General features: G+C 39.6%; 1 protein-coding gene across 12 annotated transcripts in view; it reads left to right on the plus strand.

Annotated features, from left to right (window-relative positions):
• The window catches only part of LOC121518815 (RNA-binding protein Musashi homolog 2), a 479,548-nt gene that overhangs the window by 129,941 nt on the left and 321,999 nt on the right, over positions 1-27,608 (plus strand). For all 12 annotated transcript variants that reach the window (XM_041801448.1, XM_041801443.1, XM_041801444.1 and 9 more), the window contains one exon: positions 13,851-13,943. In XM_041801448.1, coding sequence (XP_041657382.1) covers positions 13,851-13,943 — 93 coding nt within the window. The remainder of the gene's footprint in view (positions 1-13,850; positions 13,944-27,608) is intronic.

Genomic DNA, 27,608 nt, shown 5'->3' on the forward strand with positions numbered 1-27,608 from the left:
TTTTCCTTAATGCACCTTTATCTAAACAAACCTGTCTGTGTTCTCTTAAAACAAGATGCTGCACTATTTCATGCTCTTCATCTGCAGAAAGATCTTTCCTTTTCCCATATTGCATGAAACCTGTGGCTTACTTAATAATGTGGAACAGTTTTCTAATGTAGTTTCTGTTTAATTAGACTCCCCTGGCAAACTAATGACCAAACCTGTCTGAGATTGATGTCAGAGATGTAAAGTGACAGTAGAAGCAGCACTGTTGAAAACTTTAACAGAAAAACTAGAATTCAAATGTTTGTTTAATTGGAATCATATTTGCATGATAATTTGAATCACAGTGCAGATGTGGTAGTCTCAAGCTGGAGTCCTTTATAGTACTCAATCTGTAGAATAATATCGAGGTTTGTTCTGTCTGAAAATGATCTGTAATCAAAGATTGAACATGTCTCTCTCTCCTCCTCCAACTAAATGACATCAATGAACTATTCAAGAGATGTATTTTTACTTTGTGTCTGTTGCAAAGATTTTCTGGTATTTGGGGCATCACTACTTGTGTAGAATCAGAAAATTTGCATAAATACTGTATTTTACACATTTTTTATTACATTCTGCCTGCTTCTCTCCCCCTTTTGTATATTGTTTTCCACTTTCTTCATTTTCTTTCATATCTTACTCGGGGAGTTAATAACATTCCCGTTTTGTCTTTGCAGCCTCAGTTCTGCATGCATGTTCCAAACTCTAATAGCTTTTTTTTTGAAGGTGCAACACAGAGGCTCTTTGAATTTTTGTTTGCTGCCACAGGTATAAGTCCCAGAGTTTCCACAAATAATAATAATATTTTACACAGCAATATTAGCTACAGGCTTATCTTTTTCTCTTTTTTATAGCACATACTTAAAGCAGAAGCACAATATTATTAAGGATTAGGAATGAGGTGCATTGTTTACTCTTGGTAAAGGAAAAAAAGGAAAGAAGGAATAAACCCACACACACTTGCGTAATAACAAACACATGCAGACACATGCAAATCCGTCAATATATCCAAGTCATCAAAGTGAAACAGCTTGTTTTTGAGCGACTTTGATAAGTACCAGCCTGGCACAGCCTGAAAAGATCCGTCCCATGTCTGTTCTGTTGCTTTGTGAGTCAGAGTGATGTGTTCAAGTGCCCAAATTGCCTGTGTGTTCTTTGCATAGATTTTTGTGTGTATTTCTGTGAAGGTTGGCCAAAAAAGTCACCTCTAAATTTACTTTGAAACCCTTAGATCTAAGAGTGCAGGCAGAAAAAGGAATATCACTCACTTCCTGGACACTTACATCATCGACAAGGTCAATTTTTTGTTCCTTTTGGCTTTTAAAAACACTTTCAAAACTCTTTTCAGGAGCCTGTCTGACTCTGTTGTGTCTGCAGCTTCAATTCTAAACACTTGGCCCCCCTGCAGACCATACCGAAGTGATTAGGCAGATTGCTGCAGCAAAGGACAAACCCTGAATATTCAACGTGAACATTAGACTTTGACTGCACATACCTCAAACCTAACATCTGAACGGGGCTGCCGTTTTCAGGTACAATAGCTTGCATTGTTTGTTGCACATTGGCACTTAGAGGCAGCTTTTTGTCACCACAAATCACTACAAAATGTTGCAAATGAAAGAAAATCTTACTTTTGTCCACCAGATAAAAAGAAAAAACAGGTTTTTGTTTGTGCGTTATATTCCCGTGTGATGCATTGGATGGATATGAATAATTTGAATCCCTCAGAGATTTACTAGGTGTCAGGTTTGTGTTCCCACTATGTTAGCCCCCGCGTTCTTCCTGGCTACTCACTGTGATGTCAGCAGCTGCCAAGTGTGTCTCACTGTGTGTGCATGAGAGTGTGTATATGCTGCAGGCTACTAGCTAGAAGAAGGATATTGTTGTTTAGCTGTATAGACAAAACAGTCAGTTTTAAGCACTCTCTGGACAGGATGTACAAGACCTGGGGAATGGTTGCTCTTTTTCTTATAGTGGCTGACAATATCTTACATTATTTACACATTGTTAAACCATCGACACAAACTCTGCAGTGTGTACCGTGTAGCTGTGCATGTTAGTGGTTTAGGGCTGATGCACTGGTGTTTTTCACTTTCATTTTTGTTGCAAAAAAGTACGAATGGAAACCAGTTTTGCATTAGTTGATTAATACATTTGAGCTGTATTTTGGAAGTAAAAGTAACAGTAGAATCAGCCTACTCTACACAAACATCAGTGACTATGTCAAATGTGGTCAGTCTGCACAAACAGAGGGATGTAGAGTAAATTGCAAAGGCTAGATTGAAAGAAGATCTATACTTGATGCCTCATGAAAACTTTACAGATGTAGTTAAAGCTCAAAGCCTGCCAAATCTCACTTCAAGCACTTCATATCATAATATAGTCAACAATTTTCTCCATGCATACACAGCACAAAAGCCTTTATTTCTTTGTACAGTGATGTGAAAAAGTATTTGCCCCCTTCCGAATTTCTTATTTGCATATTTTTCACACTTAAATGCTTCAGAACATCAAACAAATTTTAATAAACAACAATGATTTAATTCATTTAAAAAACAAACAATGATTTCGTTTATTATGGGAAAAAAAGCCATCCAAATCCACCGGGCCCTGTATGAAAAAAAAAATGTTGCCCCACTTTCATATCATGAATTAAGTATGATTAATCACAGTTTTTTACTCAAAAGCTGGGTTCAATTTCACTAAACACTTTGATAAAACCTGTCTGACAAAATGAAGTAGGCTGAAAGATCTCATAAGGCAATGCATCATGCCACAATCCATTTCTAAGACTGTGGGACTCTAGCCAACCATGTGAGAGCCATTATCCACAAATGGAGAAAACTTGGAACTGTGGTGTACCTCCCCAGGATTGGCTGCCCATCAGAATTACTCCAAAAGTGCATCGATGACCCATTCAGGAGGTCACAAAAGAACTCAGAACAACGTCCAAAGACCTGCAAGCCTCAGTTGACTCAGTTAAGGTCGGTATTCATGATTCAAGAATAAGAAAGAGACTGGACAAAGCTGCCATCCAGTGATGCTAAATTTAAACAGTTCTGCTAAGAATAGTGAGCTAAAATTCCCTCACATTCTCATTGCTAGTTATCACAAACCCTTACTTGCAGTTTTTGCTACCAAGGTTGGCACAACCAGACATTAGTGTTAGCGGACGACTACTTTTTCACGTAGGGCCAGGTAGGTTTGGAAGGCTTTTTTCCTTTAATAAATAAAATCATCATTTAAAAACAGCACAACATTTTAGTGCAATAAATATGCAGAAAAATATATGAAATCAAGGGTGCTGGTGTGGCTCAGTGGGTAGAAAGGATGCCCATATACAGAGGCTGTAGTCCTCAATGCACCGGTCCCAGGATTGATTCCCAGTCTTGATGCATGTTTGTTGCATGTCTTCCCCCATTCACTTTGCCCATATTTCATATCACTCTTCAGCTGTACTATCAAAATGTCCCAAAAGTTACTTGAAAAAGAAAACAGGATGGAGGCAAAGACTTTTTCACAGCTCTGTAGCTGTCCTTGCAAATAAGTCTTTGTTTAATTTTTCATTAAAAATGTCTGATACTAATCAGATATGCATTCAATGGAAAACTACACAAAGTGGTTTTAAGGAGTCCTGTTTCTGTATTCAACGTCCCATTGGATTGTAAGTTTTCAATAAACAAGGTCATGTTAGAAACAGCAGGACTCACATTTGCTAGTTTTAGAATTAGCCTGTTGAGTGCTTCTGTTGCAAATAAGATGATGGAATATGGAATGGCTTTTATTGAATGGTTTTACACAGTCGAGTATACTGACTGTGATCCGCCTCTGCCGTCTTTCTTTGTCTTTTGTCTTATGATAGAAGGCTGTATTATTCTTACCTGTTAGTACACTTGAGTACACAACAGGGGATAAATGTGGTTGAATATGTAGATCAGATTACCATGGGGAGTATTTATTTAGCATTGGCATACAGTGATTGACAGACATTGTGATACCAAATGGAAAATAGTCAGTAGTGATCAGAAATTAAAACAGTAACTACATCACACGTTTTATCAGTTATATTACCTTGAATTTGTGTTTTTAATACATAGCTAAAGGTAGAAATCATTGCTTAAATTACAGTAGGAGATGGAACAATATTAGATGAAACAGAATCTCAACTTTTCTTTGGCCAGTTAACTTTGCGCTCATTCACAGGTGATTAAAATATCAACACTGGCACCAGCAATTTGATTATTTTATCACCACAGATGGAATAATTTTATGTACAGTGCTTAACAAATTTATTAGACCACCCTAACCCTAACTAAAGTAAGGTTTATGCCACAGCTGCCCTAAATTAACAACCTTGGTAATTACCAAAATCATTTTTTATGTTTCTGCAATGGTTAATACACCAATATGTAGAAGCTCTTTAACCCAAATTATATTTTTAATGCTAAAATATAATTATTATTGTTATCCATGAATTTTCAAATTTACTGATCACAAAAAATCTGAAAAAATAGTAAAGTACATTATTATTTCTTGATTAATATGTCATATTATAGTTATTTACTTGCATTCCTGAACAGAAAAATGAGTTTTAGTGGTTGAATGTTATGCTTGATTAATTTCTGACTTCTCATAGAAGCCCAGTGGGCTGGCTCAAATTTGGGTGAATTCAGTTTGAAATCCCTCATTCCTGTTCAAAATGGTTAAACGTTGGGAGCTGACTGAACATGAAAGAATCCGCATTAAAGCACTTCATGATGCTGGATGGTCTTTGAGACAAATATGACAGGTGGTCTAATAAATTTGTTAAGCACTGCATTTATTTCCTTTTGGATATTATGTCTGTCCCCTTATTATCACACTTTTTCAATCCTCTCATAAATAGGAAAGCACAGCAAGCAAGTAAACCACACAAATAGATGAACTCAAATCACTTCAGCTAACCATAAGTTCATATTTCTGCATTAAAAACAGCCTTGGAGTCTTGGATCAATCATTTCTGTTGTAATTTCAAGTCCAGGAGGAAAAAATGATCATCTTTTGATGCCAAATTTGACCTAATTACTATAAGTAAAAAATCTGCCATAATGTGATTGGTGAGTTTTTTCTATTGCAGAGTAAAAAGTGTCTATATGTATCAGAAATGTTCAACAGTTTAGACTAGCTTTTATTACTGAAATGACAGACATTTGTAGATATCTTCTTGCACATGTTCTTGGTGCCTTTATAGAAAAGGTTGTGCTGTTTCTACAATTATTGTTTTTTGTTTTTTTTTTTCATTTTCTTCTTCCTGTTTTTGTTAAAAGAAACTGCTAACAGGTGTAGATAGGAGTGCACCAGAAGCTTTTTACATTCTCCTCTGCCTCTTTATGCATCTGCAGCTCACTTTCTATTACCATGCTAATGCACCAGGGCAGTAATTGTTGCAGCCCTTCACATGCACAGCTCACACACTCAAGAAACTGGAAACATATTCAGGTTTGAGCGCACATGCACGCCATCGTGCACACCCATAATTCTCCTTACTGTCTCTTAGGGGTGTGCAAAAATAACTGAATGTTTGAAAAATTGGGTTAAGGGAAAAACTGGGATGAAGTGGTCCATTTCTAAGTCTGTCAGCTTGAATTGAAATGTTGGGGAAAAAGACTTCTAAAAAACTACACCAGCTGGACGCAAATGATCAGAACTAATGTTGCTGTAAATGCAGAGAAGGGAATTTTCTGTTCCCATGTGGTAAGTACTGCATAGTGTGTGATTTAGTTGCAGGGAAAATACATTCGTTAAGATGTAGAATGATCTATGTCAAATTAAATGCAATTCCAGATTCATTTCATCCAATCAGCTTGGTTTTTTGGCACTTGCTGGGGATTTACATAAAGAATATATAAGCTGCTTTCCTCCTTTTATGTTGTGTGTGTAAAAAATGCATGAAATCCATTAAGATAAGACAATCATTACTAACCTTTTGGTTCAACTGTACTAGCTTAAAGAATAATAGCACCAAATGTTACAGCTCAGGGCATAGAGGGACACAATAGAAAGCTATGAGGCTTAATGTCTGTTGTCACCATGGAGAGAAAAAATAGAGAAAGTAATTGTGTTGTACCAGGAGTCAAGCAATCCCATCAGCCACTGGGCAGACGTGTCAAAGTCTGAAGACAAGGCTAAGAACTTGACTGGTTTCAGCCTGATGGAACGGGGCCGAAAAAAATGACCGGGGAACAGGTCGCCCAGAAGGGAGGCGGGACCAACAGCTGATGTGGGGAAAGAAGCAGAGACTCTCTCCCTCTCTCTTTTTTCTAAACCTAGATTGGCAATGATAAAAGTGAGTGATGTTGATAAATAAGCGTACAGCCAGTTTATCAGCAGCTGTCTGGCTGGGGGTTGCCGGCGGCAGAATCCAAGGCTGATAACCTCTGAGGCCTGAGGCATGATGTTTGGAGGAGGAGGTGGGGGTTTAAAGGGGGATGCAGCTGCTGGGTCCTGGCCAGCATGTAACCCCAAACAGGTTACTTAATATAAATATGTCCACCAGTTGTAGTCATATGCTGCAATGGTAGACAAGGAAACACCCTATTCCCTTAGGGTTGGCTCTGAACTTTTTCATCACACAGCAGGGAATAAAATAGATTTTGTAAATGAACAGGATATAAAAACCCACTTTTTTAAAGATTTATTTTTGGCCTTTATTTGATAGGAGAGTGGATAGAGTCGGAAACAGGGAAGAGAGTGGGGAGAGACATGCAGGAAATAGTGCCACGGGCCAAATTCGAACCCGGGTTGCCTGCGTATATGGCGCGCACCTGAACCACTTGACTACCGGCGCGCCATAAAAACCCACTTTTAAATATGCAACATACTAGGGTCGTGAAATTATTTACGGTTTTGGTTAAATCGCAGAAGGTACAATATCTTTTTGACCTGAAATGTGTTCCAGTAGATATGTTATGCTCCAGACATGTAAATTTTCAAGTGTCAATTTTTTCAAGAAAGACATAAAACCATCTTTCCCTTAAATACAACAATTCATATTGAGTGAAAATGAGTGAAAAAAATTGTAAATAGACATCTTCCCAAAGTCATTAAGCCTTAGTTTAATCTGCAAAATGTTGCATTTGTTATCATGTAGAATGATTTATTGCTTTTTTGTTGAGAAATACGCAAGATGATGAATTCAAAAAAATAATTGCCCATTAAACCTAAGTGCAATTTTGAGAGAAAAAATCTCAATTAGATTTTTTTCCCAAGTTAAGCCCGACAACATACAAATCTCAATGTATGCTAACTTGCATACTTAGTGTTGCTCACTTATCAAACCTCGTTTATACCCACATTTCCATAGTTAGGACATTTTTCAAAGGCAAACAGGCCAATTCTTTGACCAGGTGGTTTTCTCCACCCTATCTGTTTTCTCCACCGCATCTGTAGCACTGCCTAATGTCCGGCAAGAGCTTTGGTTGTGTGTTGCTGACCTTGTCCACCGACCCTGTTGCTCTGTTCTATTTACCAGGTTCTTTCATGCCATGTAAATCCACATGTCCCTGTTTGCCACCAACATTGCTCATGCAGACTTGACTGCCTTTTCAAAAGTCAGTCCATCCTATGACAGCATCCTCCACTGCATCCTGACCTCATTTATGCCACAGATCACACCATCTCTCAACACCATCCATCCATTTTCTATATCACATTCACACCTATGGCCAGTTAAGAATCACTAGTTAACCTAATGAGCATGTTTTTGGTGGTGGGAGGAAGCCAGAGTACCCGGAGAGAACCCACGTGTGCAGGGGGAGAGCATGCAAACTCCACACAGAAAGGCCCTGACTAGGCAGCAAGCCAGGAGCCTTCTTGCTGTGAGACAACAGCGCTAACCCCTGCGCCACCGTGCAGCCCCTCTCTCAACACTATTGTCAAGAAAACACAAAAGTCACAGTCCTGCAGCAGCTTTCTCCGTTTTTGCCACAGAGTCACCGACACTTTGCATATTACTCTGGTGCCCTCTGTTGGCACTAAGATGCAATAACATTCCACAGTCACGTCATAACACAAGGGAAGTCCCTGAATTATGATATTTTAGGATTTAATTGGAAATCTGTTCATATTTATGATTTTTTTAAGGCACCTTTTTTGAACCGATACTCCAAAGAAGTCTTCTGAGAGGTACCACAGAAAATTAGAGCAACGGTGGGGTGTGCAAATCAAGTCAGACATGCTGGCAGTTACAGTAGTAAGATGTTTTTCAGCTGACACCGACAGTGTTTTTTAGATCAGCGTGCAAAACATTGAAAAGGATGGACTCCATTTGTTTTGTACTAAAATTGAGCATTGCCAGCAAAAAACAATGGGAGCTATGGACGTAGGCCATTACTGATGCCTTACAGTGACATTTTTAAGACCATAATAAGCCCATGTTTTTAATAGCTGTTCTGTAGGAATGAGGTACACTTACAAGTTTGGGGTCACATTAATCTTTTGTGATATCAAGACCTAGATTCTGGACCCAAAGATAATGTCTATTGTGACCAGTGAGAATTGCCTGCTTGGCACAAAGGTAGATAAACTTCCAGCTCTGAGGATATCTTGAATATGCCCACTATTGATTCTCCTGCTGGCCATAGCTGCAAGTTTGCTTTTCTTGGCTTGGGATGAATAGAAAAAAACTAATTGAATCAATTATTTATATTTGAAAGTTGGCCTTGTTTGAAGTTGTAAATGTCCTGTCAACAATTTTACAGACTTCTTTTAATATGTAAAAGTGATACAAGGGAAGAAGTTTTAACTTGCAGAGGGCTCTGTTGCTGCAATATTACAAGTGGGCAGGGCCACGTCTGGCCAAGGTGAGGCCCTAAGCAGACTCTGGCATGAGGCCCTTCTACATTGCATAACACCTTCTATATGACACCCTTGAAATGTGCAGTTTAACCTGAGATAGTTAGATGTAAAAAAGCAACTTTGGGTAACAGTTAAGTCAGTACAAGGATAACATACTAAATATCAATACTATACAGATCTGTGCCATTCAGCAAAACTTTTATCTGAAAAAAGTCACACTGAGGAAAGATCTCTTCTCTCTTTTTTCCTCACACATTGGAGTTAGAGGGGAGAATAAATGTAGACCATGTAACTGTATTGTCATTTTTAAATCCATAAAAGTTTCTTCAGTCCCTTCATGTTTTCTTCTTTTCAAATAAATATGGGCTTAATTGCATTCTTTGGTAAAACAATATTGTACAACAAGAAAGAAAATAAAAACATGAAAAATCACAGAAGCAAAATAAAGAAACAAACTGTAATAAGAGAGGCCCATGTGTGGGAGGCTGCGTGCATATGTGCAGGCTATGTGCCTGTGAGACTGTGTGCACCTGGAAAGCACTTGACAGATGGTTACTTCTGCTTGAGCTGAATGTTGCTTCTTTTTTCTTCAGCGTTAAGCCTCTTTCATAAATCGAAAGTGTTTCGGTCAGCATTTTGATCATGGTAGAGTCTTTCAGCCTCCTTGATAGTTTGCTGTGTGCCTCTCGAGTATGTTTATCCTGCCCTCATCGTTTATTTTTGTTTGATTCTGGCGAGCTGAGGGAGATCACAGCTGTGACTTTCACCGCTGCCTTTTCTGCTACCTTTTTTTGTTTGCCAGAGAGATTACAGAGCGAGGCAGCAGAAATCATCATATGCCCACAACATTCTCAGTCTGAGACGTGAATGGGACTTTTTAGGAGACAATAAGGATTATGTATGGTTACTGCAAAATACCACACCTCCTCCTCAAAGCTTTAAGTTCAGTCTCCGCTCCAGAATCATTAGTCTTAACTCTTTCCCAATAAGTAGACTTACAGCAAGACACAAAATGTGTTGAAAGAGCCTGAAGCTAATGAACACTGCCTACATTGAAGATGCTAAATCATTCACAGTGCTATCACAAGTGGGAATCTACTACCAGAGTTCAGGTCAAACAGGCTGAGGTGAAAGTCCTTCATCCACTGTGGAGGTTTATCAGGCCAAAACAATGGCCATTGATCACCACTGATCATGTGAAGCTGTATTTCTCAGCCCTTTGAGAAGTGGGTAATCTTCCTTTGTTTCAGTGAGCCTCATATCATCAGTTAACCTTGCAAAGCAGATGGATACACCCGTTTCCTTGTTTTTCACTGGTGAATCCATCTTGCAAAGCTCCCATCTGAACCGTTTGGGTCAGTTAGAAAATGACAGGACTAGTCAGCAACGAGGGGCAGCACTTTCAGAGCAGCAGCAAGAACTGGTGCAGTTACGGAGGAAAAGATTAGCGTGGATGCTGCTAAAGTGCCAGTTTTATCAGAACTTGACGACATTTCTTCGTTAAAAGAAGAACAAAGTACAGCAGTGAGTTGTTTTCTTTTCAAAAACGACAAAAGTCGAGTTCTGACATGTCTGTAGTCACCATGTTTTGCGTTACTCCTCAGTAGCTGCTCACGCGCAGCTCGATAGCGGCTACGTCATGTGTTTTGTTGCTCTGATTGGCCCGTAGAGATGTAACAGACAGAACGTTCATCCAATCACACTCCGAGTTTTATTCAAAGCCTCTGCCTTTTCTCAGACCTTTCCTATTGAAGCTTTTCCAGATGGATGTGTGAAACAAATTCATCTGGCGTGTTAGGTTAATCATCAGCTGTGCTGAGAAAAAAATTGTTATTGGCTGAAAGTTATCATTTGTCCTGTATGACCATTCAAAATATACCCCAGAAATCTCAAAGGTCTGTACAATTTTCCATGTGTGTAGAGGGCAGAAAAGAGTGTAAAGATTAATTCATTTTTTCATGCATTTATTTTTACTAACAGCATCGGGTAACAGTAGATAGGAAAAAAGTGTGAACTCAATTCATCTCCTTCTTAAATATGAGCTGCCATTTGCCATTGTTTAAGCAGTCCAATTTGTTTTTAGAAATGCATTTTTTTCATTTTATACATCTTTTTGCTTAATCTATTCCATCTTGTTTTATTTACATGGTTTGAAAAAGATACCATTTAATTATTAATCAGTAGATAAAGATGATAAGATATGATGCAATATGCAAAGCTTCACTGTTTGATACAATATGGTACAATACGGCACAGTACAATATGATATTTTACAGTATGGTACAGTAACGCCCCCACACACCCCCGCTGGTAACTCGTTACTCTAATTAGCTCTGGTCCTATCTGGAAGCATGCAGTTGCCCGAGCAAGTGTAATATTACTGAGATATTGCCCCATTGCGTTGTGTCGTGACTGACTCGGCTAAAGTTCATAGTGAGCTAATGCTAAGCTAGGCTATCCTAACTTTAGCTTGGTAACATAAACAGATAAGCATGGCTGATACAACGAGGCACATCATGACTCATGGACAAGCAGGTTAAACTGAAGCAGGAAACTTATGGAATTGTATTATGTATTTCATACACTAGTTATAAACGTACCATTGAGAACCATTCTCTTCAACAAACCTGATGATCAGCCAAGCTGCTCTGAGCTGTAGTCACTCTAGTCACTGCACGGAGGTAAATGTGGAGTGTGTGACATGAAAGGAGTTGGAGTGCCCTCTACAGGATAATTAATAGAACACAGCCATCATATCTACTTAAAAGAAAGTCATATTCCCTGCACTTTATTAGTGAAAAAACAAGCGTTAACATCCTTATCTATTAACCATCTTTGGGCTTGTTTTTAGTAGGTTAGAACTGACTGATTCAATTGGCCAACTGATTTATCTGTCTAGCCCTAGCCTGCATACAACTTTTTCCCCGTTTTCTAGATCAAAAAAATGAAAAGCTGCAATGTTTTATGAGACGCTATCAATACTAGCAGTTCACTGTTAACATCTAGTTAAAGTCCATTGTGGTGGCATGGCAGTTTCCATTTAAGAGGACATATTTTACCCTTTTAAGACAAGTTTGTATTGTTCTCAGAGGTCCCCAAAACATGTCTGTGAAGTTTGTTGCTGAGAAAAAAACACCAGTATTGGATTTTTGCATGTCTAAAAAGCCCTCTGTTTCAGCCCTTCTCAGAACGAGCTGTTTCTGTGTCTTTGGCTTTAAATGCTGATGAGCTGCCTGACTTCACCCCTGACCACACCCCCCTCAGGAAATGGATGTGGCACCCCTTATGTTACAATGTTACAGACACTTTTATCCAACGTTTAGGACCTTATTGGGATTCAAACCATCAATCTCCCAGACCAAAATCAGCAGGGTAACCCACTGAGTTATCAAGCATCTCAGCTGGCAGCTGAGAGGAGGATCAACACAGGACAGTGGAACTTTCTTCCAAGCAGGGAGGGCCAACCAAACCTGGGGGCGGTGCTTACTCCTCATATGATGTCATGAGGGGAAAATCTGAGAATGGCTTGTTTCAGCACATATTTTCTGAGAGGTGGAGAAAGAGAGGGGGGAAGGGAATGGATTTTTCTGGTATATGAGGGGATTGTGGACAGGCCAGGGGCACATATTTTTGTTAGAAAAGCCTGAAAATGTGATTTTTGCATAACATATCCTCTTGAAATACAGCTACAGCAGAAACTAGTGGCAGGCAGCTGAGCTGTGGTTTAGACAGGGCATTTGACCAGGACCGTAGGCCTGAATTGATAAATACATTTATAAATAATTAGGGATGCATGATATGAGATTTTTGCCAGTATACAATATGCTGCTGTTTCCAAACTAATTTTAGACGATACTGACACTGATGTGTACACACCATTTATTTATTGTGTTAAAAACAATTTGATATTTGGGGTGACATTTCAGGGCTCATTGTGGGCTCCTTTGAATGTGTGGCAACCAGCTCTACCTGATGGTACAGTTGTACATTTTTTCTGATATCTAATGCCAATATGTGTTATACCAATATACAAATGATATTGTGCAACCTTTAACGCAATGACATGCCATACAGATAGATATTTAAACTTAAATGTCTGTCTTAAAAGTGACAGAACTCCTTTGATGAGGCTCAAACTCTAAGTCAAATGTACATATCATTTATATTGTACAGCCCTAGTACAGGATGATGTAATAAGATACGTACTGTGTGATTTACTGCTTTAATGTTAGCTAAAGAGACGATAAGGCTGGTTGTTGAATTATTTAAACAAGCTAAAAGACATTACAGAATAGGTAAAATTTCATTGTTATAATGAAATGACATCACTTTTTTAAGTATTTTATGAAGAAGTAGTGCCTTGTAATTTTTCTTTTTTACTATGACACTGGTATTAAATAGTTCCTGTATTTCCCTGAGAAATTGCCCCCCTAAATTTAGCATGTACTCTCTGCAGCAGCAGCTGTTGGTGCCCTTTTTGATGCCGTGGGTAATAATCCTTAATATTCTTGCAGTTTGAAACTAAATGAGCCTTTAATGCACTCTGATTCCATCTTCCAGCACTCATTAATTGTTTTTCTGAGAGTCCCATAAATTATTTCTGTTGTTTCTTTTTAAGTTTTGCGAAGATAAACAGAAACTTTAATGGATGAAATGGATGTCTTTAATGCTGTCACAGTTGGTTTTGATTAGAGCGTTGATTTGAAATGTCATTTTGAGGGGAAATTTACAGAAGTGCTTTTCTTTGCCAAGAGAAACCAAAAGCCAAGAGCTTTTATTCCAGCCAGAACCTTCAGCTCTTGTGACCTTGTCATAACACCACTGTTAAAGTGGAGTGTTTTTTGAAACTAAAAAGTGTGGATGTGTGTTATACTGTTGTATCCTCACCCCTGTAATATCCGTCCTTTCTACAGATGCTGCTCCGTAACTGTGATTGAAGCTTCATTGAAGGTGTTGCTAATCTTTTCCTTTTGCTCTTTTCTCTGCAGATGGTCACAAGAACAAAGAAAATATTTGTGGGTGGTTTGTCGGCCAATACAGTAGTGGAAGATGTGAAGCAGTATTTTGAACAGTTTGGGAAGGTAAGAATGATTTTTTTAATCAATTGCTTACTGTGTTGTTGGGTGTGATTGGATTAGAGTTGCATTGATTGGAAGAAAGGTAGTTGTCTGTAATTGTTTGGGTTATTTTTCAAGCAGAAATGTGCTGCAAAGGCTTTTGCTGGCTCTGACTTCATTGTTTTTTTAAAGATCTGATACTTCATTTTATGAGTATATGATCGTAAATATGAATGTTTTGGATTTGACTGTTGTTTTGACATTAAAAGGAAGTTTGAAGATAACTGATTTGGCTCTCTGCAAATGTGATGAACTTTTATGAATTTTTCCTGCTCATTGTGACATGAAGCTTGGCACAGGACACGGTAGTCATATGCCCAGCTGGCGGCCAACTGATCCAATTTATAGCCTCCCAGCTCCCTTAGCCAGTCACAGCTCTTTCTCTCAACTCAGCAGTGTATACATATGACATACTTCTCACTAATCGCTGCTTGCATTAATGCTGCTGCTGGTAAAGCTTGGCCTCTTCCACCCCAGCCTCCTCCTTTATAGCTTATAGCTTGTTGCACCCTCATATTGAGATTCATGTGACTATGGATTAATTGGTTTTTGAACTTGAATTTTATTGTCCTCAGTTCGCATTGTCATAAATGTATCTATCCATATGGGGGTTTCCAGCCATGGGCTCCCTGGAAAGTCGAAGCATGCTGCTTAACTTATCAGAGAGCATCTTTTGAGCAGAGCCTTCTTCACCAAGTCAAACTGTATATCCATGTGGCAATAAAATGGTTAAAAATGTGACAAGAGTGTTCCTGGATGAACTGAAATTAATGGATTTATGGTGGTAGCCATAGTTTTAGCAGTTGAGGTAATGCTATAGATCTATTTATTTTTGTCATGGATAATGAGGTGCAGTTTAGCTCTGTCAAAGATGGTACTGACAAGGTTTCAGCCTGCATCATAGAGGGTTAACTCTAACCATCATCCCCTTTTCTGACCCTATTCACTGTCCTATAAACAACAAAAGTCATAAATAAAAGTCTAAGTCTTGTCTGGTTATCGGTCTGATAACAAAAATTGGAAATTTGATCACTTGAGTAATTAAAGAGTCCATCATTGTGGAGCTTCCCCTTGTCATTCAGCAGTGTGGCTGTGATTTAGACCACACGGCCAGCCCTCCCATCTTTCTAGCAGTCAGGAATCTGAGCCTTACAAGAAGCCAGCAGCACCAGTTTGGCTCCTTTCCTGACAGTAAGACAAATAAATCTCTATTGTGATGAGCAAACAAGTGAAGCTATGGCAGTAGCTGCACACAGTCCACCACGGCTGGTCAACAACAACATGCATTTTGCTTACAGAGCAAACAAAGACTGGCAATTTCCTGCCGTGATCAAACCCCTTCTGCTGAAAACAAAAGTATGTTTTATTGTAGGGTATAAGAAACAAATATGACTGGAAATGCAAGGGAATTGAGTGATATTGCGTTTTATATTGTGTATTTCATAGCCTGCTAATTCTGCAGAGGCTCATATTCAGCTGTTTGTTCCTGCCTGCTGCAGCACTTTCTGCATGCTGTTCTCCTGACCAGTACCCCCAGCTGAGGGAGGCATATATGCACACAATATCATACAAGGACATGCATACCACACGCACAGTCACACACATACCCGGGCGGGTGCTCACGCAAACAGGCTTTGATACAGTGGCAGCATTTCACAGATAATTTCCCCACACCGAGCGCAGATCCATTTCCCTCATGTCATATTCCACATCATTCAAGGTCACCTTCAGCTCATACACTCCGTGGAACATCAGCACTTGACCTTGAGCTTAAACAATTTCACTCTGGATGGATTTTTCATGGGCACATAATGCACCATGTCCTGAAGGAGACAGAAGAGCTGTTGTAAATTAATAGAAACTGTTATTTTTCGAGACAATTTGCAACCAGCCCTCCCCTCTGAAAACCCCCCCCCGCCGTTTTCTTGACTCAAATAGGCAAGGTGAAGGACTTTGTTTTTGCTCCGTGTCTGTGGAAGTACTGTTGAAGACCTCGTCACGGCACTGTCCTGCCTTTTTCCAAATAAAGACGCCTTATATGCACAATAGAACGCAGCGAGCAGATATTCAGCACGACTTTGCAATCAATGAATCTGAGAAAGGGGCTCGAAATGATTTTCGACTTGATTGAATGACATAATTGACTTGATTATACAAAGTTTTTTCCCTCCTTGAGGAATCCTCAAATGCTTAGGAGGAAACAAACAAATCAGACTGATTGAGCGAGTTCTTGTGCATGTTTCTGTGTGTGCTTTTATAGCCCTACTTGTGCATGCTTGGATGTGTCTGCAGTACTGCTCTTGCCATGCGTGAGTGTGGCAGCGATTAAGTGTATTTATGTGGGTGCATGATTAGGGCTCTGTGTGCAGGTTTAAGTGTCTCCAGTAAAAGGAGGAAATCAGAGTAGACACTGTAGGCTTTGGCTGACAAGATGCAGAGCAAAAAGAGGTGTCCTTCTCTCTGTTTTGTGTCTGTGTCCTTCCTTTTCTTTTTTTTTTTTGCCTTACACATCCGCGGATTTATTAAATAACCTGCCTGTCACTGCAACCTGCCATTATCGCCACACACACAACACTTCCAGGACTTATCCACAGAAGGGAAAACCAATTAATTCAGTTTCTCCTCTGTAGAATCTCAGTGTATGTGTCTGTCAGTCATCAGTCTGTCTGTCTAACGTATGTGCATGTCAAGGGGTACATTAGCCCGTATGGTCGCGGGGCTAGCAGCCAGTCATTTATATTTCTGGGAAGTATGTTTTTGAAGCACTTATCAATCATCGGGAAACTACAGCTTAAGGCAAAGGCAAATGTTCCTCCTCAGTGGGAACAAGCCATTTCGCTGATATTATTTAGAGAGTGCTATGTGAGTTTGAGAGGCAGTATAGGCCAATTAGCAGGATGTGGTCTACAGAGATGGCTGTGGTTGGGAGGGAAACAGCTGGTGTGGCCACAATTGGGTCACAGGTTCTGTCTGTAACCTCCAACACCTCCTCTCACCTCCTCAGCCCCTCCCTTTCTGTCTCCATTCTGTCAGAGGTGGCATTTGTTACAGGGAGAGGCTGACAGCTCTCATGCACATCAGTCTCCATGCCACTCTCCCAGCCGACACCATTAGAGAGAGCACATGCCCGAGCCTGGCACAACTTCAGAGGAACCAGAGCCACCTTTACACCCCCCCCCCCCCGCGTTACGAAGGTGTGCATTTGCAGCAATTGTGACAGAGCTGAAGTGTTGAAGTGTGGTTCTGTTCGACTGATTCTAATGCATCTTGGACTTATCCCATTACCTGCCTAATAGTAGCCACATCCTGCCTGCCATTTTCTTTCTTTCTTTTTTTTTTCAGCACACTGCACCTTAGCCCTGCAAGCCAGATGAGACAATCTTATCAGCACTGCCGGGCCTCCCTTTATATTCAAGGACTCTTAACTGGAGGCTGCTGCTGTTTCTGTCTTGCAGTAAAGTCAAATGAGGCAGTGTGCTGTTTGCACCATTTGTGCTTTTGTGCAGATTTATATCTTGCACGAAAAGACAATGTTAGCCTTCAGACACATGACATTTAGTTTAGCTATTTTATGATAATTTTTTAAATATTTGCAGCATGCAGTTGCTTTTTGCCTTTTACTCTGGCTTACATAACAAACAGAAATCCCAAAAAAATAAGCCTACAGAAGTTGAAGATATTATTATGCATAAGTATTTATAATGTTGGCTCCTTTGGAGACTGAGCTTGCTCTAAGGTCAACAGTCAGGGGCAGCTGAAAACAGCAGATGTGCTTGCAGGGTTTCAGTTTCTTGCCTTTGTTCTTGGAGGATTGACACAGCTGCGAAAACAGTTAAGTAAGACTTAAATAACACAATTTTCTTGTCAGGTTAAGGTTTAACAAAGGAGAAAATTCTTATTTTCAGGATGCCAAACCACCTCTTATTACACATATGAGATGTGCTCCATGTTTTGTTGATCCCTGAAGTATTATTTTGCGCCATCCTTTTGTTTTCCAATAAAACAAACACCTGTTAACAGAACACCTAACACCCCGAGATGTTCCACTGAGGCAGCAGTTGATTAAAGACAGGAGATGGTGTGATGACACCTCTTAAATTTGGCTGTGACGTACCAGCAGAGCCCTGCCCGGGCATGAAAAGAGCTCTCCCCACAGTTAAAGGCATAATTAGCTGGGTTGGCTAATGCTTCCTCATTGGTTTATTGTAATCGGCTTTGAGTGCGTCTCATAGTGCCCTTATTTGGCTAAGCTCAAACACGTCCCGCTCACTACCTCACTTTTCCGCACTCCTGTTGGTGGGCTGAGCTCTGCAGTGCGAGCCTCAAGCTGACTTTTAGTTTAATCAGAGCTACTTGCTTCCATGTCACTGGGCTGCCACAATCGTCCCTTTATGTCCAGCCTGTCCTGGTTCTCATGCTCCACTGGGCTAGAGCCAGATCCTGGAGGTGGAGCTGAATGGGAGGCGGAGGGGGAGGAGCTTAACCAGTTCACTGCCACTGGGCTCAGGAGGGATAAAGGTAGACGCACAAAGGTCACTCCTGAGTTAGACCAGCAGAGTAGAGCTTCACATCCTGAGAAGAGACAGTTATCTCAAAGAAGAGATAACACCTGTAGAGGACAATGGAAATATGTCAAAAGGACTAGAATATCTAAGAAAGCATTTTCACAACATAGAGAAGAGGCAGCTGTTGTGTTTCACCTCTGGCCCACTGAACATCTGCATACTTCTCTCATACTTCCACCAACAGAAAGCAGACGAGAGGAAATTACAACAGCATCAAAAGACAGAGAAAAAAACAGATTCCTCGCTTTGTGCATAAAATTTGTTCTGGGGCTGTGGTAATCTAATACCACGGCTGACATTTTGTGTGCCCTTAGATTTTATAAATGGCAGGAAAATAACTGTGAGGCCGACTGTAAAGACGGCAAGAATTCATTTTGCATACCTGCACAAGTGCTTCCCCTCTCAACAAGGCTGGAGAATTTCAGACATTTAACAGGCGCTCTAACAAGTCAGAAACACGTAGTGATGGAAAATTCTGTTTGATATGATACTTTTCCTTCAGTATGGGTTGAAGAATAATCTCTTTAAATAAAATTTTGTAAAAATAGGGTTCTGTTTGGGATTTTTTAAGCAGGGTTTCTGCAGATCCTTGAAATAGTGATAAATAATCTTAAATTGCACATTTGAAATTTAAGACCATAAAAAGCTTGATTTTTACCAGTGAGAGTTCTTAAGATTAGCAGGCACTTTGATAAAGACATGTCCAAATTTTGTTTTCCAGCCAACCTAATATGATTTTAATCATCTTCCCCCACAAATTGTCACATAAATATTCTCCATATCGGGTGAATTCAGTCTTAGAGGTTCTGAATTCCCTGGAGGACCCCAGATCCCTCTCTGATTTTGTGATTCACTGTGATTTGACATCTTGGCTTCCAGGTTGCCCACTTAAAAATTCATGCAGCCCTTAACCTGTCCTCCTTGACAAAAAGTATTATTCTGCTTTTTAATAGTTAAACAGTTAAGAATCAGCTCAGCACACCTGCTCAGCACCAAAAATGTGTATATTGATAGAATAGAGGCTTTAAATGTACCAGTAATCAGCAAATTTGGGCGTTTTTGACCCCAGAAATTATTTTTGCCAAAACCAGAAATTGGGAACCTGTGGCTCCAAGGCTTTATGCAGCTCTTTTGCCCCTCCATGCAGCTGTGCCAAGAAAATGAAATTAAGGAAATTTTATTTAAAAAATAGAGCTGTGAATTTTAATTGAGTTAACTGTGATTAATCAAGGTCCAAAGTTAGTGCAGTATTTTTTTTTCAATCCCAGTTAATCACATGCTTTATTGTTCTTTTCAGTACACTTTGATTAAGGCATGTCAGCCTCTCCCTGCAGCCACAGTGACGAAAAATAACTCCACCACTTCTCCTTAATGACAGTTCAGTGGACAAGTCAGTCATTTGAACCTCTTTAATATTCTCTTATTTCATTTTCAATCCATAACAAGTCCCTTTTTCTGCAGTTAAGTACATGTTATAATTGTCGAGCTACCAAAAAAGTAGGTCTGTATCAAAACAGGAAGTCAACTGCCTCTAGATTTTTAGAAAAATAAAAATAAAAAACGACACAGAAAAACAGACTAAAATGCAAAATAGTGGAATTTTAAAATGCATTTAAAGGATGTGATTAATCACTACTGAAATTCTAAGATTAATTGGAATGAAAATGTTAATCTTTTGACAGCGCTAATAGAAAATAATTGTAATGCTATTTTGAGATCGTTTAGTTTATCTTATCCTTAAATGTGCAACAGGTCGTGTGTCTACGGTGCAGCGCATATCGGTGCTTCCCGTCTTGGCGACAAAGGTCAGGATGCGATCACACCACAAGAGACACCTGGAGCAGGAGTTTTGTGCACATCACACAAGTTAAGATGGATTATTAAGTGGATTTTGATTGTAGGTGGATTATCAATTTAAAGATATACAGAAATCAGCAAACGTGATACCAAAAATAAAAATTATGCAACTTTTTCTGCCAATTTTCTATTTTGGATTTCAGTAGAAGGTTAAATAAACATCTCACTTACAAAAGATGAGAAATTTCTGGTTGTTAATTAAGGTATCAGACTTTAAAGGGTTAAACTGGCGCGTCCATTGGACTAAAGTAGTGTTAGCAGAGAACAGAGGTGATAACGTTAACTACAGCATGAAAAACTAAGACACGTTCACACTTAACAGCATCAGACAGGTAAAAAAAGAGAGAAAGGAGGCCAAGGGATCAATAGTGGGCTCATGTATTATTTTTATTCTCTACTCTGCTTCATTATCATTCAGAAGATTGACGAATTTGAGAATGATTTAAATACTTTGGCATGTAATGAATATAAGGTACAGTGTACGAGTGTGTATCTGAGTTATAACAGATCAGGTGGTTAATGTTTGTTGTTTGTTAATGTGGCGCTGTCCATGGTGCTGACTGACATCTGTCACTTATAGTAAAGGAGAGAGAAAGGCTGTAAACAGCTCATTCTATTCTCTCATGGATCTTTAGAGTGATTTTCCTGATTGCCCCGGTATGTTCTTTGGGTTGTATTGTTGATACAGCCTGTGACCCTATGATCATGGATGCTGTTGTTTATTGAACGGGCCAAAATACATCTTTCTTACTGCATTCCTATTTGTGAAGTAGACAGACGGACAGCAGCGTATGTTAGAGAGAGGAGATGAAGTAGAGGAGGTTTCATCTGTAGGTGAACAGTAGGCTACTCCTGTATCCTGCATGAACTGATTAAATAAAGAAATAATGCTAGTGATTATATCACTATCATAATGGATAAAAAAATAACAATAGCTGACTGATAATAGCACTTATAGATAGAAATAATGAAATATGTGCATAGTTGTTTCTGTAAAAATCCATTGATGCATCCATGGGCGTAGCACAGGGCGATAAATGGGTTCTGATTACGCGGGCCCACAGTAGGGAGGGGCCCTTGGAAAGCTTGCAGTGTTATTGTTATTATTTTTTTCTTAGTAATTAGTGTCATTATTGACCAAAGCAACTAAATGAACAGGTCACCAGACTGATATTTGTATCAAATAGAGTAGAATAAAATACTGGAGGGCCCCTATTCCTCCCTCGAAAATGTCCAAACGGTGTAGTCCAGCACTGCAAAATAATGCAAGTAAATTTAATTTAACCATTGTAAAAATATTGCTCATAAATCCAGAAAATTATGGCTCAAAATTACATTGAAGTGCATAGATATTTATAAAAAAAATAACGCAACATTTGTTGCTTGGCTAGCCGGTTAAGGGGGGCCCTGTGTAATTTCATTCTGGGGGCCCAAAACCCCTAGCTATGTCCCTGGATCCATCAAAAATGAAAATAGGCATTAAAATGTCAATTTAAAGTAAAATAACTGAAGTGTTATCAGTGTGATTGAAAATATCAGTGGATTGCCACATGCTCTTGTTCAGTCAGTTATGTTGATATGCAAAGACTCAATTGATTGAGTTCCCTTCATTATAATGTTCAAATGGGTATTGCAGCAAAGGATTTTCTGATGAGGGGCACGGGCAAAAATGGCTCTTTCAACAGGAAAGGTTGCCGACCCCTGGGCTAGACCATTTGACATTTCATAAACAGTTCATTAAATCAGAAAATTCTTTCCTGGTCTGATGCGCGGAGAAATCTCATGGCTCTCATTTTTAACTGTTTACTGTGCAAAAAGTACTATTAATTGTTCTCAGTTCAGGTCTCAAAAACATTTCATTTGATTTTTAGTCACTCTGTATCATGTTTTGATGTTTTTTTAGTAATTTCCCTAAATGATTGCAATTTAGGCTTTTTTTTTTATCTATTTGATGTATTCTCAGATATTTCTCAAAACTTTACATTTCTCTTATTTCCTCCACTTCATTTCTTTTTTTCCTTCTATGCTTGAGAAATAAATAACTCCCTAATCTATGCTCTTACTGTGACTACAATATAAAAAGTCTGAAACTTCAAACTGAAGTGCACATGAAACAGTTTCCTCTTAAAGTGAAGTGATGGGAGCTCTGATGAAAGCAAATCCCAAATCCACAACTGCTCCTCGGCCATTGGCTGAAATAGCAAACATCGATGAGTAATGCAGAAAAATACACTTTATATGAGTGAAAAAGAAGCTAATCAAAAGGCCACAGTCTTTCATTCCTCTTCCTCGGCTGGTGCAGGTGCACATTTGCATGCCATTTACATGGCAGCTCACAGTGACCACCAGCACTCCACAGCCTGGGTGTCCATCATCGGCTGACATTCTGTGATTGTTTCCTCTCGGCTGCGACTCGCCCAATCAGCTGAGGATATAGTGCCGTTCCAGTGATTATAAGGAGTGATCAGAGCAGCAATGATGGAGCGTGTGCCTTGCGGTGGAGATTTAGCCAGAGGCTTCAATCTCATTGCAGTCACTTGTAGTTAGTGACTGAGACTAGCAGCGAGAAGGGCAGAGCAATATAAATGAATTGGCTATGAATGTGGATACGCTGCAGGGACACACATGGGGAAAGGGCCAGTTAGACAAACTATTTCATATCCCCTTTGACCTTTATTTGCCCAGTGGCCCAGCAACATTTCCAATAGAGTAGCTTTTAAATGGCCGCTAAAGAATAGAGCAATACAGCCACATCATTTTGTTGTTGCGTGTTGGCCTTTTTATGAAAGAGCCAGTGCATGTGTGAATGTCTTTTGTGGAATTTTACCTAAAGAATCAGACCTTTACCAAAGGATTTAATAGATTTTTGACTGTTGCTGATCCTTAGAAATATCTATCAGACAGTCTCCTCCAAAAAACGAGATGCTGTGCAGTAAAGGCGGCTCACAAAAAGAGCGGTGGATCAGGGGAGATTGACACCCTTCTGTACGTCTGAAGTCTCATCTCCCAGCTGTCCCTCCTGAAATGGCTCCCTGGGGATAAGCCGGGATTGGCTTGATTGTGTTATCGGCGACTGATCGGGTCATTGAATGATGGAATTTTGAGCCCCTGTTCTGCTTAAAGAATGAAATGTTTAAAGAAGATTGACTGTGATTGGATCGGATCCAGCACCTGCTCAAAGGGGTCAATCAGGTGAAGGCAGGAGGCAGCAATCTCTGCTGTGCTATTGTGACACGAATAGAAGGGGGGGAATTAATGTGTGCGTGTGTTGGGGTATGGTGTTAGTGACGGTGGGCGGATGACGGTGGTGGCGAGATGCCATTCAACAGGGAAGAGGTTGAAAAATGTCATCAGAGGAAGTGTCATGAGTAATTTGCAGCAGTCTCACCATCAGACTGGTGTGGAGGTGGATGCCTCCACCTACACGCCTCCACCTCAGCCTCGCAAACTGCATTCTGGTCCTCTGGGAATCTTACGTGGGAGAACACTTCTGCAGGAATGGAGATTCAAAGGGGGGGTTTATTTCCCAGATGGGTGGGAAATATGTTTTGATAGACGCTGTATGTATGTTCTGAAGATTGGCATGGAATAAAGGGTTTGAGGGAGGAAGCCTGGCAGAACATAAATGTGGGCGAGGTCCAGAGGAAAGCTTTGAGGAAACAGCGTTTCAGCAGGGTTTGTTCTACTGGATTTATATGTTGGACTGGAAAAGCAGCCCTGTGGAATTTTCTTCAAAACCAGCAATATTTCAGTTTATCCTCGCCCCAGAAGCATTACACTTCTTATTTAAAATTTAAAAACCATCATTTCTAGCATGCAAGCTTTTCCCTGTCTTTGCCGGCACACTGCACATCACCGCCACCTGTAGATCAGTGGAACAGTGTGACGCTGCTGGAAAGACTGTGTAATGCGTCATGCATGCTTGTGCATGCTTCTGCAGGTGTATGGGACAATAAAAACTGAGACAAAGTCCGATGTCACTCAATATTAGGAACTCCAGAGAGAAGCTTTAAATAAGATCATGTGAGCATTTCATGTACAGTTTTGGCTAAGTTTAGTGTCCTAGTGCAGCACAGGCATAATGCAGCACTTATAGTACAGAAGAAGAGCTAAGTGGTTGTCATGCATCTTAAGGAAAATTCTGCTTTTCAGATTTTCTAGAAATGGAGTTTAATTGTATGCCAGCTGCTTGAAGGAAAGAAGGAGGGGAAGAAAGGGAGCAAGAAAGTGGCACACATCAAGACAGGAAAGCAGAGAAACACAGAGAGCATGAAAAAAGGCAAAAATAACATTTTAAAAAAGACAGTAAAAGAGAAAAGGAAAGAGGTAAAGAAAAAAGGATCTACATAAAACCAAAGAAGAAAAAGTAAAATGAAAGGAAATTATTAGAGCTGGGTATCACCACTGGTTGCCTGAATCGATTCCATTTCGTATCAAAAGGCCCCGATTCAATTTGATTCATGATTCAGTCTGATTCGGTATCAATTCATGAAGGGATATTTTAGCTACAGAACCTCTTTTTCTTTAACACTGAAGAGATTTTCAGAGAACTAAAGTTGTAAATACTACATCACAAAGGCACATTACCAAAAACATCAAGATTTAAAAATGGACCCCTTACTTGTATTATTTACATCCATGTGGCACGTCTTGCTTATGGCCTTCATTATAATTTTTAAATCCAAAATGCAGCCTGATATCCTCTTTTTTTAGTTGGCTATGCCTTCAGTGGAGCAGAGCTTCCAGGCTCCACCATGTTTGTCTTAAGTCAGCTACACAAGTCCAAGTTAAATGTTCTTCAGTTAACTAAGTAAAAATAAAAATGAGTAAATAAATAGATAAATTATCACAACTTAGTTTGAGTAAGTTCATGATGTATAATTACACTGAAGCTTATAATGTTTATAATGTGTTAGTAATGGCCACTATTATAGATTTCACTCTACACATGTACAGATACAGTTCATGCAGAGTGTTCATTTGTTATAAACCGTGATTATTTCTATTTAATCATTCCTCCATTTTACGCTGCTGTCCATCTGTCTGGGATTGCTGTGCTATTGGCAGACATTTGTGCTCCTTAATAAAATGACAAACCCACAGCACTGATGACAAAGAAATGTGCATTATTTTATGTATGTTTTTATGAATGTCATATTAACTTTGTAGAAAATCTATATGCGATGTGAGTTAATTACTCACCTCTTTCTAAATAATTAGAGTTTCTCCTCTTTCTGAGCGCTCCGTTATTTCCCTCGCTGTAAACGGCGACAGATCGTGCGTAGTTAGTGCAGAAAGGGAGGTGTGAAACCGAGGAAGATGGGAAGTAAAATATGAAGCACACTGTACAGAGCGTCGTATACAGAGGTTTCACAAAACACTTGGAGTTTAGGCAGCACTTCTCTTAAACGTAGCACACCAGACAATCACCTGTATTAATGTGTTAATTTCATCGACTGACACTATGACTAAAAACATTTGTTGACACACTTTCTTCCATGAGAAAAACTAGACTAAGGCTAGAAAAATAGATATTTTGATGACTTAAACTGACAAAATGAAGTTTAGTTCTTGTCAAGTCACTGGTGCAAGTAAGGCTGGCCTGTAGCAGCCGTTGCCCAAACACTGTCCATCCAGTCACCTGTAGAGAGAAAGAATGGATTGTATGAAAAAGAAAGAAAAGGAGAAATGTGGAAATAAAGAGCAAAGAGAAAGAGAAAGAGGGAATGAAATGAGAGTCGGAAAAAGAACAAGAAAGAGGTAATGGAAGGTAAGGAAATAGAGATCAACAAACAATAAAATAGGAAAGAAAATTAAAAAAAAACATAAAACAGTAGGAAAAAGAACAAGTAAGAAAAAAAGAAAAGAATGACAAGCAAGGCAGATGGAAAAAGAGGAAATAAAGAGAATGTATGAGAAAGAGGGTAGGAAGAAAGGTGGAATGAAAGAAGGAATAAGAATTACTAACATTGTAAAGAAAATAAAATAAAGAAGGAAAAGAAAGTAAGAATTTCTAGCTGCAGCTCAAGCCTATGTTTTTAGCCTCACAGAGACAGGCATGTCTGAGTGGAGGTCCGCACCAGCCGGTGTCGGCCCCCTGACTGACAGACCTTGTGCCCCCGCATGTCACAGCCAAATGAGAAACAAAATGATGGTGTCAAATTCAGCCTCACATCTGATGGCTGACTTTTAAAGAGGATGCAAAAACCATGTTTCAACCCAAATAACCCTTTTCATCCTCATCAGACATTTTTTCTTAACAGAGGGCTGTCAGGGCTCCATCCCCCCCCCACCCCCCTGCTCCGTAGAGCTCCAGGAAACCATTGAGCACGAACCATGACTCAGCACCACCTGGAGAACAGGCACTCGACACAGTCCGCCTGAAATGATGATGATGCAAAAATTTTCGCTGTACATCTGAGCTGATACACGCAGCTTTAAACATTTTCTAAAGGTGTTTGTTCAGCCTTCTGCATGGATTTATTTATCCCATAAACAGCAAGCTGACAGCAGAAGGCTCAAATTCTGAAGCTTTTTTTATATATCATTTTAGAAGTACAGAGAAAACAGAAAGTTCAATATGCCTTTATTTCTCCAAATGCTGACAATCTTTGACATCTCCAGCAGTGGATTTTTGCAAAATAAATCCATAAACATACCTACAGAAAATCGGTTAAAAAGACCGCCAAAACAAGAGCTTTTTCTCCTGTTGTCAGCTCGGAGTCTAGATAAACAGAAAATGTATGCTGTTGTGGGTTGGTTTCAGAATAAGTGTCTGTCATGACAATCCAGCAGCAATCCGATTGTGCCAAACGAATCATAAAATAAACATTTACATAAAAACAAAGCCAGCTTTTCCGACAGCATTCGCTTTGATAAGCTGTCAGAATGTCTTGTTTGAAATAGAACACTGTGGATCCAGTGTAAGTGTAGGAAAATGACTTTAAGTAGCCTGTTGCAGTAGCTGTCTGAAGGAGAGCAGGCAGTGTGACCAGGTCTGCAGGCAGCTCATGCTAAGAGCGCCTCCCACGCATCACCTCATCCAAATCACCGGTAAATGTTCGTACGTGGAAATGTACACAATGAGCCGCAGTTTGATGTGTATGGCTAATGACGTCTCAAAGGTTTCACTTACTGCTTTGTCCTGTGTGCTTTTGTGAGTCTAGATGTCTTCATGTCTTTTTAAAGGGTTTGAACATCTAGATTT

This window comes from Cheilinus undulatus, linkage group 12, assembly GCF_018320785.1.
Source record: "Cheilinus undulatus linkage group 12, ASM1832078v1, whole genome shotgun sequence".
Classification (NCBI taxonomy): domain Eukaryota; kingdom Metazoa; phylum Chordata; class Actinopteri; order Labriformes; family Labridae; genus Cheilinus; species Cheilinus undulatus.